Source organism: Pyrus communis, chromosome 15 (assembly GCF_963583255.1).
Source record: "Pyrus communis chromosome 15, drPyrComm1.1, whole genome shotgun sequence".
NCBI classification, from domain to species: Eukaryota; Viridiplantae; Streptophyta; class Magnoliopsida; order Rosales; family Rosaceae; genus Pyrus; species Pyrus communis.
In genome coordinates this window covers 1,753,520-1,771,602 of record NC_084817.1, presented here as the reverse complement: position 1 = coordinate 1,771,602, position 18,083 = coordinate 1,753,520, and the positions used below count along the sequence as shown (strand labels likewise).

The 18,083-nt window shown below is 38.6% G+C and overlaps 3 protein-coding genes across 4 annotated transcripts; 2 read left to right on the top strand and 1 right to left on the bottom strand.

Annotated features, from left to right (window-relative positions):
- The first annotated feature begins 735 nt into the window (after nt 1-735).
- Nucleotides 736-3,690, top strand: LOC137718842 (3-ketoacyl-CoA synthase 4-like). The gene is made up of 2 exons (XM_068458374.1): nt 736-2,553; nt 3,204-3,690. The coding sequence occupies exon 1, from the start codon at nt 985-987 to the stop codon at nt 2,533-2,535; it is 1,551 nt and encodes a 516-aa protein (XP_068314475.1). The 5' UTR covers nt 736-984; the 3' UTR covers nt 2,536-2,553; nt 3,204-3,690.
- A 1,476-nt stretch (nt 3,691-5,166) lies between these two features.
- LOC137718843 (sugar transporter ERD6-like 6) lies at nt 5,167-9,209 on the bottom strand. The gene is made up of 18 exons (XM_068458375.1): nt 8,917-9,209; nt 8,668-8,730; nt 8,480-8,569; nt 8,344-8,403; nt 8,186-8,251; nt 8,031-8,096; nt 7,857-7,932; nt 7,499-7,563; nt 7,305-7,397; nt 7,118-7,198; nt 6,925-7,009; nt 6,627-6,673; nt 6,475-6,537; nt 6,320-6,379; nt 6,167-6,232; nt 6,014-6,073; nt 5,768-5,882; nt 5,167-5,514 (listed from the first exon to the last, which is right to left on the bottom strand). The coding sequence occupies exons 1-18, from the start codon at nt 9,106-9,108 to the stop codon at nt 5,402-5,404; spliced, it is 1,461 nt and encodes a 486-aa protein (XP_068314476.1). The 5' UTR covers nt 9,109-9,209; the 3' UTR covers nt 5,167-5,401.
- A 4,609-nt stretch (nt 9,210-13,818) lies between these two features.
- On the top strand, nt 13,819-17,261 carry LOC137717443 (alkylbase DNA glycosidase-like protein mag2). 2 transcript variants are annotated; one of them, XM_068456820.1, is made up of 2 exons: nt 13,819-15,117; nt 16,950-17,261. In XM_068456820.1, the coding sequence occupies exons 1-2, from the start codon at nt 14,000-14,002 to the stop codon at nt 17,038-17,040; spliced, it is 1,209 nt and encodes a 402-aa protein (XP_068312921.1). In that variant the 5' UTR covers nt 13,819-13,999; the 3' UTR covers nt 17,041-17,261. The 2 variants fall into 2 exon arrangements, with proteins under 2 accessions (XP_068312921.1, XP_068312920.1); XM_068456819.1 differs by having other exon boundaries at nt 13,865-15,117; nt 17,003-17,261.
- Nucleotides 17,262-18,083: the final 822 nt, after the last annotated feature.

The following is an 18,083-nucleotide window of genomic DNA, read 5'->3' as shown; positions in this document are numbered from 1 at the left end:
GGGATAAATAACGCAATTTTCATACAATTTAATTAGCATACATGACAGTGTCTTATCGATTCAGATGACGTAATGATGTTAGAGGATGTAAGAAAGTCTTATTCCATTGTGATCTCTATAATGCAAGAGCCATTGCTTATCTAAATTTGATTTGAAAAACTTCACCAAAAAAAATAAAAAATTGTTTTGAAAAAGGTTACCCAAAGAAATTTGTTTATGAAAGAAATAAAAAAATTAACTTTTATTAAAAATAAAATCTTCGTTTGATTAGTCAAGTCACGGGAATGAAAGATTTTTCAGTGTGCGAGAACATATTCTGCTATTCCAAGTATCATAAAGCAAGTGATTAAAATTTTTGTTAAATATCCAACCACTTATATAATAACACTTTGTGTACTGAAACGTGTTATCGGTACACTGAAAAATTTATTACCCGAAACCAGCTATTTATATAGGAAAGGGATCCTCTCTGGATCATTTCCTCCTAATTCACCAAATCAGGAAATCTGTGTCGTTGAAATTTAATCAAACGACTAAAGTTATTATAAATTTTAAAGTGTGCCCTGTTTGTATTCGTTAAATCAATTTTCAACGACGCGAATACCTTGATTTACTGGATTAAAAAGAAAATATCCGGAGTCCTTTCCATTTATATATCCCCAGTTTTCCCACGTATGACGTAACGGTTATTTAACCGTCAAGGTCAATCATGCTGTCCCGTTTCTCAACTCGTGATCTCATCTCCCACCACAAAAAACCCTCCCCACTCCCTTTAGGAGCTCGGGAATCTCCAACTTCTCCGTCCTCCGCCGTACACCAGCCGCCGCCGCCACCATAATTATATTAATACGGTAATACCCCATTGCCCCACATGGCCCACATCCATTTATAAATACCCCTCTCAAAACGCTCTCTCTCGCTTCCCTCCAAGCACAGAGAGCGACGACCTTTCTCACATACCCCCCAGAAGCGGAGCCACCGGCCATGGACCCAGGCGGAGCAACCAATGTCGCCACCGCGCGCGGCGGAGGCGGTGAGGTCGGGGTCCGGATTCACCAAACCCGACGGCTCCCCGATTTCCTCCAGAGCGTTAATCTCAAGTACGTGAAATTAGGGTACCATTACTTGATCTCTAATATCTTAACCCTCTGCTTTATCCCGTTGATTATCGTAACCCTAATCGAAGCCTCCCAAATGGACATTTACGACATTCAACAACTCTGGCTCCACCTCCAGTACAATCTCGTCTCCGTCATCATCTGCTCCGCCGTCCTCGTCTTCGGGTTGACCGTCTACATCGTGACCCGACCCAGACCCGTTTACTTGGTCGATTACGCCTGCTACCGCCCGCCAGATCACCTCAAGGCACCGTACCAGCGCTTTATGGAGCACTCCCGCCTTACGCAGGACTTCGACGACTCGTCGCTCGAGTTCCAGCGCAAGATTCTCGAGCGCTCCGGCCTCGGCGAGGAGACTTATGTCCCGGAGGCGATGCATTACATCCCTCCCCGGCCGTCGATGGCTGCCGCCAGGGAGGAGGCGGAGCAGGTGATGTACGGTGCTCTGGATAATCTGTTTGCCAATACCCATGTGAAGCCAAAGGACATTGGGATTCTCGTTGTGAATTGCAGCTTGTTTAATCCGACGCCGTCGCTTTCTGCCATGATTGTTAATAAGTACAAATTGAGGGGTAATATTAGGAGTTTCAATTTGGGGGGAATGGGTTGTAGTGCTGGGGTTATAGCTGTCGATCTTGCTAAGGACTTGTTGCAAATCCATCGGAATACTTATGCGGTTGTTGTTAGTACTGAGAACATTACTCAGAATTGGTATTTTGGGAATAAGAAGTCTATGTTGATACCCAATTGCTTGTTTCGGGTTGGGGGTTCTGCGGTTTTGCTTTCCAATAAGTCCGTTGATAGGAGGCGGGCTAAGTACAAGCTTGTTCATGTTGTGAGGACCCATCGTGGCGCGGATGATAAAGCTTTTCGTTGTGTTTATCAGGAGCAGGATGATAAGGGGAAGACCGGTGTGTCTTTGTCCAAAGATTTGATGGCAATTGCCGGTGGGGCGCTTAAGACCAACATCACCACTTTGGGACCTATTGTGCTTCCGATAAGCGAGCAGCTTCTTTTCTTTTCATCGCTTGTGGTTAAGAAGCTGTTCAATTCCAATGTCAAGCCTTATATCCCAGATTTCAAGCTGGCGTTTGATCATTTTTGCATACACGCCGGGGGAAGGGCTGTGATTGATGAGCTGGAGAAGAACCTGCAGTTGCTGCCTATACATGTTGAGGCCTCTCGGATGACTTTACACCGGTTTGGGAATACTTCTTCGAGTTCCATTTGGTATGAATTGGCGTACATGGAGGCCAAGGGGAGGATCCGCAGGGGCAATCGTATCTGGCAGATTGCCTTTGGAAGTGGTTTTAAATGTAACAGTGCGGTCTGGGAGGCGCTTCGGAATGTGAAGGCATCTCGTAATGGTCCTTGGGAAGACTGCATTGACACGTATCCTGTGAAAGTAGTTTCCTAGCTCAAGAACATCATTCTGGTTAGACTCTCCATTCAGAGTTATCTGTCATTACTAGCCTAACCACTCTATCTTGCATTTTTCACTTCTTGATCTTGTACTTTATTTGGTTTTTGTTGTATTAGATACTTGATGTTAAACTGTGATTTTTCTCTGCTCGATTCTCGCATATGTTCAGTCGTTTGTCCAGGGAAGTTACAATTTGTAGCATTGCTTATTTTTGTATTGAGAATGCTTCCAATTTACCATGTTGGATGTATCTCTATTTATATGTTAGCGTTTAGAGTTTACTTTTTCGATTTAGTTAATTCAGCTTGTATCAGGACCTCTGTCTTAAATAGTCAATAAAACCAATTCATTCAGATGAACATTGTGTCGACCGTAAAATTCTGATTGTGTTACCGCATTATACAAACTCTGCTGATGTTGAACTCTTGGCTTTTGGACTCACGATGTGAAAAAAAAAACCTTAGCGATAAATCACAGACACATGAACATAACCACTGCTGAATTACACCTACTTTGTATTCAATTACTTGAAGATAGTAGCACTGTTTTCTGCTTATAGGTGAGGAAATTTATAATTTTCCAATGCATATATCATACATTTTAGCATTTTACGCACTTTGGACGATCTTCATACTCATCCTTTGTGCTTGTGATCTAATTAGGTGTACTCTTGTATATGCTATATTGATATGGTTCACAAAGTTTGCTCCAATTACTAGAGGAAGAGAGTTCATGACAAGAAATTGAGTAGGTTTATTTCTGGTGTTCTTATCTATATCTGTAACCAGTGAGGTTTTAAATCTCAGTAGATAGTGCATTCGTTCTTGCCTTCTGAATTTCAACTACGAAATTCTAGAACGGACCAAGAATCCATGGCCGCGGGATCCTCAGCGAAAGATCCAATGCCTAAGGATCCAAAGGCCATAGATCCTGGTTCATGCTATGGGCAGGTCCATACTGGACAAAACTCTACTTTCAAAGTTATATTGACTTTGTGAGGATGGCATTTAGTTGGCATTAGCTGTTGTTTTTCATATTATGTGTGGTGCAAGTCTATGTTGGCTGCAATTATTGACTATTAGATATTTTTATGCCCTTATATCCTGAACCTTATATCCTGAAAATTGGGCAACTGTTGCACATGCTTTTACCTAATTTCAACTCTTCAAATACCTATTTTTAAATAAATTTCGAATCTTTACATTCAAAATAGAGACAATGAGACATGGATATTGGAAGGAGGGTATATGTGCAGAGGCTGCACATGCCCTAGATTCTTCTCTTAGACACAGATCTCGAAATTTAAATTCATTTAACGAAGAATTAGTTTGGAAAGGTACATATTTTAGAGTCTACTTAAATTGTTTTATGGACTGCACTATTTTATCATGATCTCTTATCCCTAAAGCGTGACATTGCAGCGGTATTTTAAATTAGTAATGGAGTGCCATGTGAGAAAGTTGGGAAGCATGTGATGGCGTTGTTAGTGTATACTGTTACTGTAACATATCAGGGTATTTGCTCATTTGGGATGCAAGAGTGGGAATCGCATTGTGAAAAATTAATGTTAATTTGGAGCACCGAACATAATCCGAAAGTTGCATTCTTACCCATACGTTTTACAGAAAAAGCCGGCAGCAGTAGTAAATGCGCAAAACATGGTCGAGTTGAAGGAGTAAATGAACTAAAAAAATGAGTTGGGGGGCTAAAAGTATAACTCGTAGATAAGTTGGGGACTATTGCTCAATTACTTCCCAGTTATTCCAATCACAAACTAGATGTAATAGTGGACCTTTGGGCCTAGGCCCATTTATTCCAGTGGTGTTCTGAATGTGATGTGTAGGGCAGGCTGTCCATGCCCATGCCTATAGAATTTTGTCAACAAGACAACCCCAAAAAAGGGATTTGGCTATTTAAACCTAAAATTAGAATACAAATTTGGTTTTTTAGTTAAAAAAAAGTCTCTGAATTTGGCCTAACTCCTCATTTTGATCTCTAAGATTGAAAACCGATAGAAGAAGTCCCTGAAATTGTTCACCGTCAATCATTTTGATCCTTTCGTGGAAAATTTCCGTTGAATTGAAGGTATTTTTGTCAAATCAACTCCTTCACTTCAAATGGTGGTTACTTCAATTCACAGATATTTTTCACATAAGGAAAAAAATGATTGGTGGTGAACAATCTCATAAATCACTTCTATCAATTTTAAATCTTAAAGACCAAAGTGAGGGGTTATTATAATCTTAGAGACCATTTTGGCAAAAAAACCTACAAATTTTAGAGTTTGCTGTCATTTTTATCAGTGTCTCTCGTTCACAAAGTTACGCCCCAATGACAGTATTCCAGACCAATAATCCCAAGTGGCGGTATCCCAGACTAGTAACCTAAAGTTGTCCTAAAGACAATAGTCACATTACAAATTGCCCGCCAACATCTACTAAACCATGGAAAAACATGATATGAATTGCAATGACAAATAAACCCTTTACTCGTCTTTGTGAATTCAAAATCTTTACGCCGGCATGAATATAAAACCGGAAAGGTTTCACGACGGAAGAAATCTGCCGGCAGAGAAGACATGGAAGCTCGTCGAGTTCTTACATACAAGAACTACATCGAGGGCGATAGAAAGTTTATGAATTCAATAAAACTATAAGAAAACTGTGAGTTTACAGCTATCTATTGAAAGATACAAAACAAGCAATGAATGTAGCAACCGAACACGAAGTGCTGGCCGAAGAATGTCACGAAAACTGCACGCTTTGTACAGTTCCCGTGGGATAATCTCAAAATGGGACTGCAGAACTGGTTTCTTGCAACAGAAGAGAGCAAGTTGTACGAAAGAACGGTAAAGAAAAACTTATCTGAAGGATGTTTGGATCTCTTCCAGAGTTCTCCCCTTTGTCTCCGGAACCCAAATGGCAACAAATACAACGGTGAAAGCACTCACCACCATGTAAATGGTGAAGGTTCCTGTTGAAAGTGGAACCAAAGATGTTAGCCTGAAAAAAAGTAACAGAGGAACAAAACTACTAAACAGTACAACCAAGGAGGGAAAAAGGGCAAATAACAGCAAGAGCAGCAGCAGCGACATCGTCATTGATTCATTTCAATAAGTGGGGTGCTCGACCGAATTATTTGGGATGTAATCACAGTTTTATTTGGACATGTTACCGGCTATAGTGAAGGAGACAGAGAATAGAGAAATAGAGAAGAGGGGACACACCTCCACTGCTCCATTCCAGTAGCAAGTTTGCCGTCATCGTGATCACCCAGGCTACGAACCAATTGGCAAGTGTTGCTACGCTTCCAGCAAGGCCTTTAATATTAACTGGAAGAATCTGCATTGCCAAATTCACAATTTATTAGATGTTCCAAAACAATATTCAGCAACAAGTTATAAGATTAAAAATTTCGTGCTCGATGCAAGACTCAAAACTCGACAACTGATACAACTATATCATTGACATACCTCAGACATTATTAACCATGGAATAGCTCCCAAACCCAGAGAGAATGCAATTACCATGGCCTGCAAAACCAGTGTGAGATAATGGAAATTACGTATAGGAAAAAAAGAAGAAGCACCGTCCTTTGACTTGTGATATTAAAAATATAAACATACCACAACTCCAACCACTGATATGATGCCCAATATGCTATAAATATTTGAATCAACATCGACAAAATCCTGCGATCAGTGGAATTCCTTTTGAGAATATACGCAAAAGAAGCACATAGCCTTAAGATATTTGTACAAATACGATAGATTCAATACCTTTATGTAGAATGCTATCGCAACAATGAGGAGGAAAATTGTCATTCCAACAGATGAGATCTACAATGAAAAGAGTGATTTTTCTCCATCTAATCCAAACAGATAATATAGAAGTGACTCAATATTGACAATGGAAAAAAAGACGTCAAACTCACAATAAGCAAAAGACGACGGCCTGCTTTGTCCGCCAACCATGTAGTCACGCCAGTCGCTATGACCTAAATGCATACAAATTATTGTTATGTTTACAAACTGAGAATATTGAGTGAGAGAAGAAACAAATTCTGAAGTTATCTTCTTGCTGTACCTGAACAGCACCGAGACCAACTGTGGCTACGTTACTTGACGAAATCCCTGTTCAAACACTAAAACTAATAAGAACAATTTCAGATTAAAATAAATCTGACTTCAAGTCAGCCTTTCACTATGTACATGTAATACAGGTATCTATGAGTGTGCTAAATACACAATAATAAGGATGTACATATACACACTTCCTGGTGCCTCGTGTGTCAAAGGAAACAAGTAACAAATGATATGAAAGTATTAATATGGTTCCGTAGAGCATCCCAACTATATTCTTTCATATATGAGGGGCAACTTACCGGCAGTTTCAAAAATGGTACTGGAATAGAATAGAATGCCGTTAATTCCACTTAGTTGTTGAAGAACAAGTAAACCGATTCCAATCTGCAATGCAACAGTTTGTGAAAACAATTAGGTTTCGACATATAGATCACATTTTGGACTAGAGGACAGTAAATTAGAGAATCAACTTTTTTGGACTATAGCAAATACCATTAAAGGAAGCCAATATCTTCTTTGTTTAAGTTCTGCAAACCGAATTGTTGTTTTTCTGGTTGATGATGCCACAGACCTCTGCCCAGTACACACCAAGGAAATCATTTACATAGCTGAATTTCCAAAGAGTGATATGGTCATAGCATATTTTTAATGCCATTATCAGGAAATTATGGCTTTGTACCTTGATTTCACTGACTTCAACCGAGATATCAGTATCAAATCCTCGAAGAACTTGCAGGGAAGCTTCAAAATCCTCTGTCATACCCATTTTTGCCTGTTGAGATCAAAACCAAAAAAGACAAAACTGTGATCAAGAGGCTTTTGTGAACTTACTACTAGGTCCTCCTAACTGTGATCAAGAGGTTTTGAACTTACCAGCCATCGAGGAGACTCTGGAATGAAAAAGAGCCCAGGTATCAATATCGTACAAGGCAATATTCCTGAAAATTTTACCCGGACATAAATCTTCTGTTAGTAGTGTACACAAATAATTAATTTCCTTCCTCAAAGGAGGATAAGAAGTTGAATTTTCACTGAAAGTAATTAATAATAGCATGACGTGTTCCCTCAAAGATCGTATAAGATGTCCTTTATGTACTCAAATTTCTAATTACCTTTAGCAAGCAAACGAATTCATAATTCTGCCAAATAAATTGAGTTTATGAAAGTACTACATCCATGAGAGGTAAAAACAAGTGATGTGAACACCACGGTTACTTTTTATGAAGATTACCCAGAACTGCAAGTATCCTCCATGGAACAAAAAGTCCAAGCAGATAAGCCAGCATTATCCCAATCGTTACAGAGAGCTACAGAAGAAGGATTTTAAACAATCTGATTAGAAACAGACGTTAGTAACTCCTAAAAGTTAACTCGCAGTAAGAATTAGCTACTAAACAAAGCCAACCTGATTGACTGAACCCAAAGCACCTCTCAAGTTTTGAGGTGCTATCTCAGCGATATATACCGGCACCTAGCAATGATCCAACCAAATCAGTACTCTCACAGTTCCACACTACACATTTTTCGACAACAGAAACACTTGAAACAACTCGAAATTACCGTGTAGGAGATTATTCCCACGCCGAATCCTTCCAACAACCTTCCCATGTAGAGAAAAGAAGAATCCTGCAAAAAGAATGATATCAAACAGCATGTTCCTGACTGCATTCTTCACAAGTCTACTTTCCAATAGACTTGGATAAGTTACGAAAACTCACCTTGGCAAATGATATGGCAAGCCAACCGATAACATTAGGAATAGCCGCGATCATTAAAGACTGTAATTAGCAAAACCCCGGATTAGAATTAAACAAAGATGCGTAATAAGGAAAATAACAAGTGATTGAATCCTACCCCCTTGCGCCCAATATACTCAGAAATCTGACCGCTGGCTATGGCTCCAACCATAGCTCCCACATTCGACAAAGAACCGAAAAGCGAATACTGAACCAGATGATAAAAAATAGTAAGAAACTAAATTAAATGAAAAAAAAAAAAAAAAAAAAAACCAACCCAATACGCAGAAACACTGAGATTCGAACCTCTGATACTGTAAGTCCAAGATCCTTGATGATTGCTGACTGGGTCGGAGATGAATATCCAGACTGCAAAACCCAAAAATGCGATTCATAATTCAGCAGATATGAATACAAAGAAAGTAAAATCGAGCTCAAGTTTCTGTTTTTGTGAGCTCTCTGCAATCGAAAAGCTCAGCGTCTCTAAAACCCAATAGCTCAAGGCTCTCCAATGGCGGAAAACAATTGAAGAAGATGAAGAAGAGCTGTGCTTACGGTGAAGCCGAATTGGATAGGACCCAGAGCGACAATCAAGACGCAAGCGACAACAGAAATGGAGCTATCACGGATCACCTGCGAGCCCATCATGCTGGATTGCCTGGAACCCATGCGGTACCAGCTCCCAGTGTGGAGGAAGGGCTTCCGGAGATCTCCCCTCCCCTCCTCATTGTCGTCCCGGAAACTCATTTTTCTCGCCTTCTCCGATCAGAGAAACAGAGAGAGACACAGAGCTTTGTCGCCGCGCGCGGAAGGTGGTCGATGAAATGGCCAATGAAAAAAAAAAAAAAAAAAAAAACAGATGGATAGCCAATGGGATGTTTTTTCGTGTTGTGCGACTGCCGTGATTTATGTCCAACTGTAATCCTCGTCGTTACCACTAGTCTCGTGGGATGACTGTGCCACCGTGCTCTCCTTCTGCCACGTCGTTGTGTGAAACAACATGTTAGCCCTCAATCCTCGTGGCCTCGTCATTCACACTTTGAGTGTCTGAATATTTTTTTTATTTTTGTTTTTCAAATGGAAAGGAGAGAAGGAGAGTGATAGAACGTGAAAGTGAAGGAGAGAATTTTTTTTTTTAATAGGATTATATGAAAAGGGATCATCTTCAGATCCCTATCTAAAACAGATATTCACTCTAAAAGTTATAATAACTTTAGTTGTTGAATCAAATTTCAAGGATCCAGATTGTTTGATAAGGAGGATTAGGGAGAAGGGATCTGGAGAGGATCCCTTTTTATATTATATATGGGCGAGGTTTTAAAAAAAATTGTAAAATTTGGTTTGTGAGAAATTATTTTAAGATATTACTATTCACCACTCATTTTTACTTCCTATTCACCCTGGGTAATTTTGGTCATTGATTTTCTTCAATTTATTTGATCTAACCATCGAAAATTGAGAGAAATATGTGAGAAGTAAAAATAGGTGTGTAGATAGCAATACCCTTAATTTATTGCTCGTGATTTTATATTGTAGTAGAAGATTAAATTTTCTTTTCTCTATTTTTGATTGACAAAGATAATTTTGTTAATAAGTAATTTAGATTTAAAAACAAAAAAACAACCGCGATGTAATGTGATAATTTTGTTAATAAGTAATTTAGATTTAGGACCAAAAAATAGTTACCAAATTACTATCTTAATTTTTTTTTTTTTATAAATTGATATGGCATGTAATATGATATTTTTTACTTTTTTGGTGAATAATCAGGTTTAAAGTGTGTTTGAATAAGAATAAACAAAATACATACATATTAGTTGGCATCTCTAGCATTATGCGAAGTTAATTTTTATGTTGAGTATGTGTCTAATTGTTTATTTGGTAAAGAATTTTGATATGGTAGCTTGATCATTTGGATGGTCAAATATAAGAGAATGCGTCCCCTCTATTAGTATAAATTTTAAGAAAAATTAATGAAAATGTAGTATAAATTTTAAGAAAAATTAATGAAAATGGCTTGAAAACTTTGAGTTTTAACGATAAGGACAAAATAAATGGTAAAGTAAACAATAGCAGGATTGACATTTTAGTGTAAAAATGTGATTTTTCGTTAAAATAAACAATATCGGGAGCTTTTCATTAAAGTTTCCTAAAATTTCAGCTTTATATCCGTACCACTCACTATGCACATGGTTTGATCTTTTGTACAATTGATCAGATCGAACATATTTATAGAGGAATTTGCCCTCCCCATTGGAGATTTTCAAAATCATGTACATACAACTCACCATGCACCCAATGTCACTCCTTGCAAGTATAATCGGATCAATTGGTTGATCAAGTTGTCCTATTGAAAATTTTCTCCCAATTTATAACCTCGAAATCTGGTGATGTTTTCATGTTTATTTGTCAAAATATATTTTTGGAATTTTCTATAGCTTTCAAGTGTGTCAATTATATTCTCCCACCAAATTTAGAAGGATTTTGATTTTGTTGATAGAGATTATCTTTTTAAATGTTAATTAAATCGAAGTCATGTTAATTGAAATGTTAGGGTTCATGTTCAGGATTTGTTTTTTGTGAAAATATTTTTTGAAATAATCTTTTAGTAAAATCGCAAGTGAATTTTGCAAAAATATTTGAAGTGCTTCTTACATAAAAACACATAACTAATGTTTCTCGCTGGAAACACTTACTTTTAAAACTCATAAATATTTTCTTTAAAATTACTTTTAATCAATTTTAAATCCCAAACCAATCCTTAATTTGTTGATATTTGTAATTGTAGGCCAGTGGTATATCATTGCCCGTCCCTTGGATTTCATCAAGCTGCACTTGCAGATATCTCTTTCAGCTAGTGGATTCTTCTCCTTCAATTATTATTAATTATTTATTTTGTACCTACCAATTAAATAAAAATAAAAACAGTCAATCCACGTGCTTTTGCATGCTACTAAACTTATCTACTAATTTCGACCCTATTGTTTTTGTTTAATCAGAAATTCCACCTAATTCACAAACAATTTTTAACTTATTAAAAAAATAATACAAGGTGATTACAATTTTGGTTTAATCAATTTGATTTGTCAGTTCTAATCTTCTACCTAACAGTCCTCAGTTTGAGAGGCATCATTCCAAAAGAATCACAATCAACGTCTATGTTTGAGACTCATGTGTAAATTGATATAGTTTATTATAATTATCAATCTTAAGATTGAAAAAAAATAAAGGCTTTTTAGCTAAAATGATTTATAAAATTGGCATAACTTCTCATTTTGGTATGTGACAATCAAAATCGATAAAAATTGATCTCTGAGTTTGTTCACCATAGATTTTATCATTATGTGAAAAATCTGTCAATATCCTCATTAAATTTACGTGAAAGGACCATGTGACCATATTTTTAAGGGCCTTTTTGTCCAACCCTTCAACTTAACAAGGATATTGACAGATCTTTCATGGAATGACTAAAATGATTTATGGTGGACAAACTTAAGGATCATTTCTATCAATTTTTATTATCGGGAATCAAAGTGATGCATTATACGTATCTCAAAAACAAATTTCGCTAAAAATTTTTTTTTAAAATAACAGTACGAAAATAAATTTTTTTAACTGCAGGAACAAAGTTGTTAATGCATTTACTGGATTTGGATCCCATCTTGATCCAAATTATGAGGATCCTAGAGATCCTTAAATCTTAGCCATTCATCATGCATCATGCGATCAGAAATCATTTGACTTTTTTTTATTTAAAATTAAACACAAATAGTACCTGACAAAAATTGACTATACGATATACGATGAACAGTTAGGAATCTCTACAAAGTGAATCTAAAAAGGATCATCTTCCGAATTTACTTGCACGCACGGTGCAAGTGGATACCAAACATTTTGGAGTAGCCGTACATTTGTCACCGGTAGTTGGTTTGGTCCAATTCTTCGATGAACGAGGGCGTCGTCAATTACTTGGTGACGTGTGTGTAGTTTTGGTAATATGCTGTATGGTTTTACTGTTTTAGTGAGGTTCTTTCAATTTTCATTTTATTCCTTTTAGAAGCGATAGATATAGTAACACGAGGACGACCTTTATACTACGGATTTGTCGTTATTATGGTGTTTCGTATTAATGATACAAATTATATGAACAAAAATGTACACATAACACAAAAGTATTATGGCGTTGGTCATAATATAACGAGTTTTAAACTCCTTTTTTATTTTTTTAAGTTTTATGCCAAGGAGATGATATTTGAAATTAAAACCACTATTTTTAACTGCACCACCTTGCATGAGAATCGCATGTGTAAACTTTTCACTTCTATTTATAAAATTTCGTATGACATTCACATCACTACATGTTGTTACAAATCTTCACATGTTATAAGGTTTATATTTATTTATTAATATTATCTTATGTCTTTAATATATTTGTTTTGTCATCTATCCATAGTTTAATACATCACTACATGTTGTTACTAATCTTTACTTGTAAGTAAAAAGTCTTATGTTTAATTATTACTAAAGGAAAATTTGAACCACACTATTGCTAGCTCATTGTGAAGCTTAGTCTACCCCCTCCTCCTTAGTATAGATAATATCGTTGTTCAAAAAAAAAAAAAAAAACATATGTTAGTAACACCAAGTAGGGGTGCAATTTGAGTTAGGTCAACCTGAATTCATCTATGCCAAACTTGGTTTCAAACTTGATTAGGCGGGTCAGAATGAAATAAAAACTCTCCCAAACACACAACCTCAACCCAAGTTCTCTCATGCATGTATTATCCATCTTGTTTCATATTATATAAGTTCGTACAAGTTCTAGGATGACTTTGAAGTTTGTTGTTGGTTTCATTGAATGAATGATAATATTACTCTTACGTTTCTTTTAGTTGAAACTTTAGTATTCTTTTTTAATTTTAACTTTCCATGGTAGAAACATTAGAAATGGACTCCACACTATTTGGTTTACTTTTGCATGAATGATGATGTGTAAAGTTAAATTTCAGCTAGTATTGATGTTGTTTGATTCAAAATTTAAATAGTCTTGCAAAACAAGCTGTTATAAGATTAAACTCGATAAAGTTGGATAAACAAAAACCCAATCTAAGTAAACCCAAACTCAATTGAAACCTGAACTTAAATAAACCCAGCATAAATTCAAATCCAACCCAAATCCAAATCGTGAATGTTAAGTTAGGTTTGGGTTGACCATCTACACCGTTCAACCCGTCGAGTTGCACCCCTTACATCATTAGAAAGTCTAACTAATGGGCCAGAAATTGATTTAGTCCGGTTTAGGACAAGACCTTTAGGTTTAAGCCTGTTAAATTGGGATGTTTAAGGCCCAATCTACAGCTTACTTGCCCAAAATTTGGTTGGGATATTTAGTCCGAGTGAGTTATGACTTCTGAGTTTGTCCCTTAAACTCGTTCGGAAACTCGTTAGTCAATTCTTAAACTGCACTCCTCTCTCTCTCTCTCTCTCTCTCTTTCTCTCTCTACACAAACACTCCCAATTTTCCGATGTCTTCAATTCAATCCTCCTCCTAAACCACCGCGCACTCCTCCACCGCGACCGCCGCAAGTATAATCAGTCAACCCACCCACCCATTCGTTTTGAAACACACTCACCACATATGGGCGAGCAAACCCAGGGCCAAACCCAAACCCAAGCCCAGCCCCAGACTCCGACTCAAGCTCCGACTCCGACTAAGCTGCCGCCGCACCATGACTCCATCGACGATACCACAATCGCCCAAGTCGGCCCCACGCCCACCGAGCTGAGCAATGCTCCGTCCAAGACCTCTTCCCCACCTTCTAAAATCCCCTTCCGCCCCCGAAAGATCCGGAAGCTCTCGCCCGACAGCGCCGACCCCGCTTCCTCCCTTCAAATCGTCGTCGTACCGGAAGCCCCCAAACCTGTCGCCGCCACCAAGGCTTCCAAGATCAAGACCGTTCCGCAGCGCACCGTTTCGGCGCCCAAAATTGTAGCGCGGCCGCTCTCCTGCGAGGGAGAGATCGAGACGGCGATTCGCTATCTCCGAAACGCCGATCCGCTCCTGGCTCCGTTGATCGACCTCCACCCGCGGCCGACCTTCGACAACTTCCACACCCCCTTCCTTGCCCTAACCCGCAGCATTCTCTACCAGCAACTCGCGTACAAGGCCGGCACGTCGATCTACACGCGCTTCATCGGGCTGTGCGGCGGCGAGGCCTGCGTCGTACCCGAAACCGTGCTCGCCCAGACGCCGCAGCAGCTCCGGCAAATCGGAATTTCGGGCCGGAAAGCGAGTTACCTCCACGACTTGGCGCGGAAGTACCAGAACGGCATTCTATCGGACTCGGCGATTGTAAATATGGACGACAAATCGTTGTTCACAATGCTGACGATGGTCAACGGGATCGGGTCTTGGTCGGTGCACATGTTCATGATTAACTCACTGCACAGGCCCGACGTGCTTCCGATCAACGACCTCGGAATCCGAAAAGGTGTTCAGCTTCTGTACAGTCTTGAGGAGCTGCCTCGGCCGTCGCAGATGGAGCATCTGTGCGAAAAGTGGCGGCCTTACCGGTCAGTAGCGACGATGTATATGTGGAGATTTTCTGAATCAAATGGGGCTCCTTCGAGTGCGGCCGGTGCGAGTCTGCGACCACAGCAGCTTCAGCAGCAGGAGCCACAACAGCAGCAGCAGCACTCGCAGCATCCCCAGCAACAGCAGCTTATGGATTCCTTCAGCAGTCTTATTAATATTGGGTATAAATTTTAATCCCTTTCACTTTAATTAATACCCAGATAAATTTTAATCCCTTTCACTTTAATTAATACCCAGATAAATCCATTTGCTTGATGCTTGTGCTTAGTGTCTTTTAGGAGTGTTCACTCGAAATGCCGGGTCTTGTACTTATTGAATGATTACTGTGTTTGCTTGAGAATATTACAATGTTGAAGTTGCGCTTCACTTTCTCGGAACTATGTCTTACTCTGGGAGTGTAGCATGCCCGATCGTTGCTGAAGCGTTTTTTTATTTTATTTATTTAGATCAACTTGTTATTCTTTGTAATTTCGTGTTCAATTGTAGAGTTGAGCTATTGTTGAAGTTGTGCTTCCCTACTACTTTGTAACACGTTGCCTGTTTTGTTATGTGCTTATAACATTGTCATAGCGCGAAGCAAGTGAAACTTCGAAGATTCTGTACACCTTCGACACTCATCTCTCATGTTCCCTCCATGCTTGTTTGATTGAAAAACCACCTAGAGCTAAGGGCATTTAGTTAACGTTACAACATGTGTCTCTTTGTTGGTGTAATGGAGAAGCGAAAGGAAATTCGGCCACTTCTACCTTTGTTAAAAGAACCGTGTCAACATGTTATGCGAAATTTAGTTTTAGGTCAAATTTACTTTCTTCCACTGAAACAGAAGGTAAACATGCCCTGGTACATCATGCTAAATGTAAGAAGATAACAATCACTCTTTCTTTTGGGTTTTAATGGTAGGCATAGATTTTATAAAATGTAGCTATGTTGATAAACGTTACGTGAATGCTTTTAATAGTTACATGTTTGATAAACGTTACGTGAATGCCTTTAAATGGAAAGGTTAAAAACTGAGCTTTCTTTGTCTTTTATTCTCCATGTACTATCCCAAGTTTGTTTACTTCTGTATTATCTCAAATAGGCCACAACTTCTTTCTACGCTTGAATTTAATGTATTTTCCATTTCAGCGCTTCCGCATTTATCCAAAATGCGAAAGTTGGAATTTTTTTGCCATAGAAATATATCAGAATGTGTTCGTCAATTCCCTTTCTTTACACCAAACCTTTCCCTATTGAGACCCCAAAGTATTTCCTCTACCATTTCAGCCTCTTAATGTATCAGCTCCTTTTCTTCATCTTGGAACACTTGAGGAGCATACGTAGGTTGTTTCCCAGTCTATCCACATCAGCTTAGTTGCTTGGTTTTTTTTCCTGATCTATGAATTATGAAATATGTTTGTAGTTTCTCAGTGAGAGCCATAGTATTCCAAAGAGGTAAAGGTGTATAGAAGTAGAAGAACTAGTTACAGCCATCACTGTTGTCAGCAGGTCTTTGCAAGTTTTCTCTTTTGTTGATGGTTTTAGGATTTTGACCAATATATGCTATTAGTTGTGCCGTTCTCCAGTTTTTGTTACTATTGGTTTATTGTGAAGAAATTTCTTAGAGGCTGAGAGCCCTAAGAGTTTTTTTGGTCGATATAATCTAATTGAGGACCATGCACGATAGTAAGAACTATTGGTTTAACATTGCTTGTGGGTCCTGTTTTATTTGTATTCTAGTCTTCTGCGAAAATCTCTTCTTATTGTCCCTGTATCTGGTTCAGCGGGTAGTAGTGGTAGATTTTCTAGAACCAATATTACATGATGCACCAACATTTGCAGTTTTTCTTTGTTGCTTGTTATTTGATTGCAGTGACCACCGATTTCTGTAACTGTTATTTTGAGTATGAACTCTGGATTAGTTTAGCAATAGTTCAGTTTTCGTCGTATTTAGCTATTTGATGAAATAAATGTATGTATGTAAAATTTTTAATTGTTTTGCTTTTTATGGAAGGAATGGGGCATGCATTCACGGTGAACTATCCTTTTCCATGCCATGTGATGCAGGGCCTGTACCTGGGGACCTTGATCGGGAGTGGAATTGAGCTGTTTGTTGGTCCATCCGCCATCTTTTTTTAAACTCAGCTTGGGCAGTGCAAGAATATAGTTCGCCTGTGGAAATTTTGCTGCCGGAAGCTCTGTGACATTCAAGCCCTTCCAAGGATCAGAGTGTGTTGAACCCTATTCAGTAATTATGTTTTGGGATTGAATAAATACTGTCTGTGCTCTGTTTTATCGTCTTCAATTTAGAAAACATCGATTCTAAGTGGGCGACGGGACTTCTTGTAGGACTTGATAGAATGCAATGCATCAATGCCTTTACGCCTGCAGGTTCAGTAGACATGGAAAACACCCTTCACCTGTGGATGCTATCCAGCACTCGGCGTGGGTGTAGATTCACCATCTGAGGCCATAATTTAGCTGCTTTAGATTTTGCCCTAGTATCCAAAACAGCCCTTGTGCATTTTTGTTCCTTACGCATATTGTTAACTAAATTTCGAGGGACAAGACTAATGGTGTTTTTGCAGTCTGCTTCTCTGTTACACATGATGAGCTTCAGTGAGGAGTCTTTTTCTGCATTCGGCTTCTCACGGTTGCTCGCTAATGCTAAGGTACCGGTGCCTTCACGATGTTTCGATCCAATTCTGCATTCAAAATTTTGAGGATGATGCCAATGATCTTCATGTTTTGTGCCCAAATGATCAAAAAGTGGAAATTGTGATGATGTCCGGAAGGCCCCAAGCTCATGGATCATTTGGGTCACCCCATTAGTTACAATTGGAAATTACCGAGTTTTACGCCGCCGCCCCGACGCCTTTTCGTTTTGTTTTTCTTTGATCAAGCGTGATGCTCCTTGAGGCGTCGGGGCGTGAGGGAGGAAGGAGATCTTTCTTTCGCTCTGATCAAATGCTTCAATTCGTCCCTCGTTGCAATCTTTTCTGTGAGAGAATATACCATAAATTAAACCAACAATTATATGTTAGAATAAGGTTGATGAGTTTTCTAATACTAACTAGTTCGTACTTTTAGTGAAATATTTACACAGATAAATTTTTTCTCGACAAGTCAGAACACGATAGTTTTACTC

Coding starts and splice junctions, on each gene's coding strand:
- LOC137718842 (XM_068458374.1), top strand. CDS start 985: ATGGACCCAGGCGGAGCAACCAATGTCGCCACCGCGCGCGGCGGAGGC.
- LOC137718843 (XM_068458375.1), bottom strand. CDS start 9,108: ATGAGTTTCCGGGACGACAATGAGGAGGGGAGGGGAGATCTCCGGAAG. Junction 8,404..8,479: donor AGTATATTGGGCGCAAGGGG/GTAGGATTCAAT, acceptor TGCTAATTACAG/TCTTTAATGATCGCGGCTAT. Junction 6,074..6,166: donor TATCAGTGGTTGGAGTTGTG/GTATGTTTATAT, acceptor CTGGTTTTGCAG/GCCATGGTAATTGCATTCTC.
- LOC137717443 (XM_068456820.1), top strand. CDS start 14,000: ATGGGCGAGCAAACCCAGGGCCAAACCCAAACCCAAGCCCAGCCCCAG. Junction 15,118..16,949: donor AGCAGTCTTATTAATATTGG/GTATAAATTTTA, acceptor TTTTTATGGAAG/GAATGGGGCATGCATTCACG.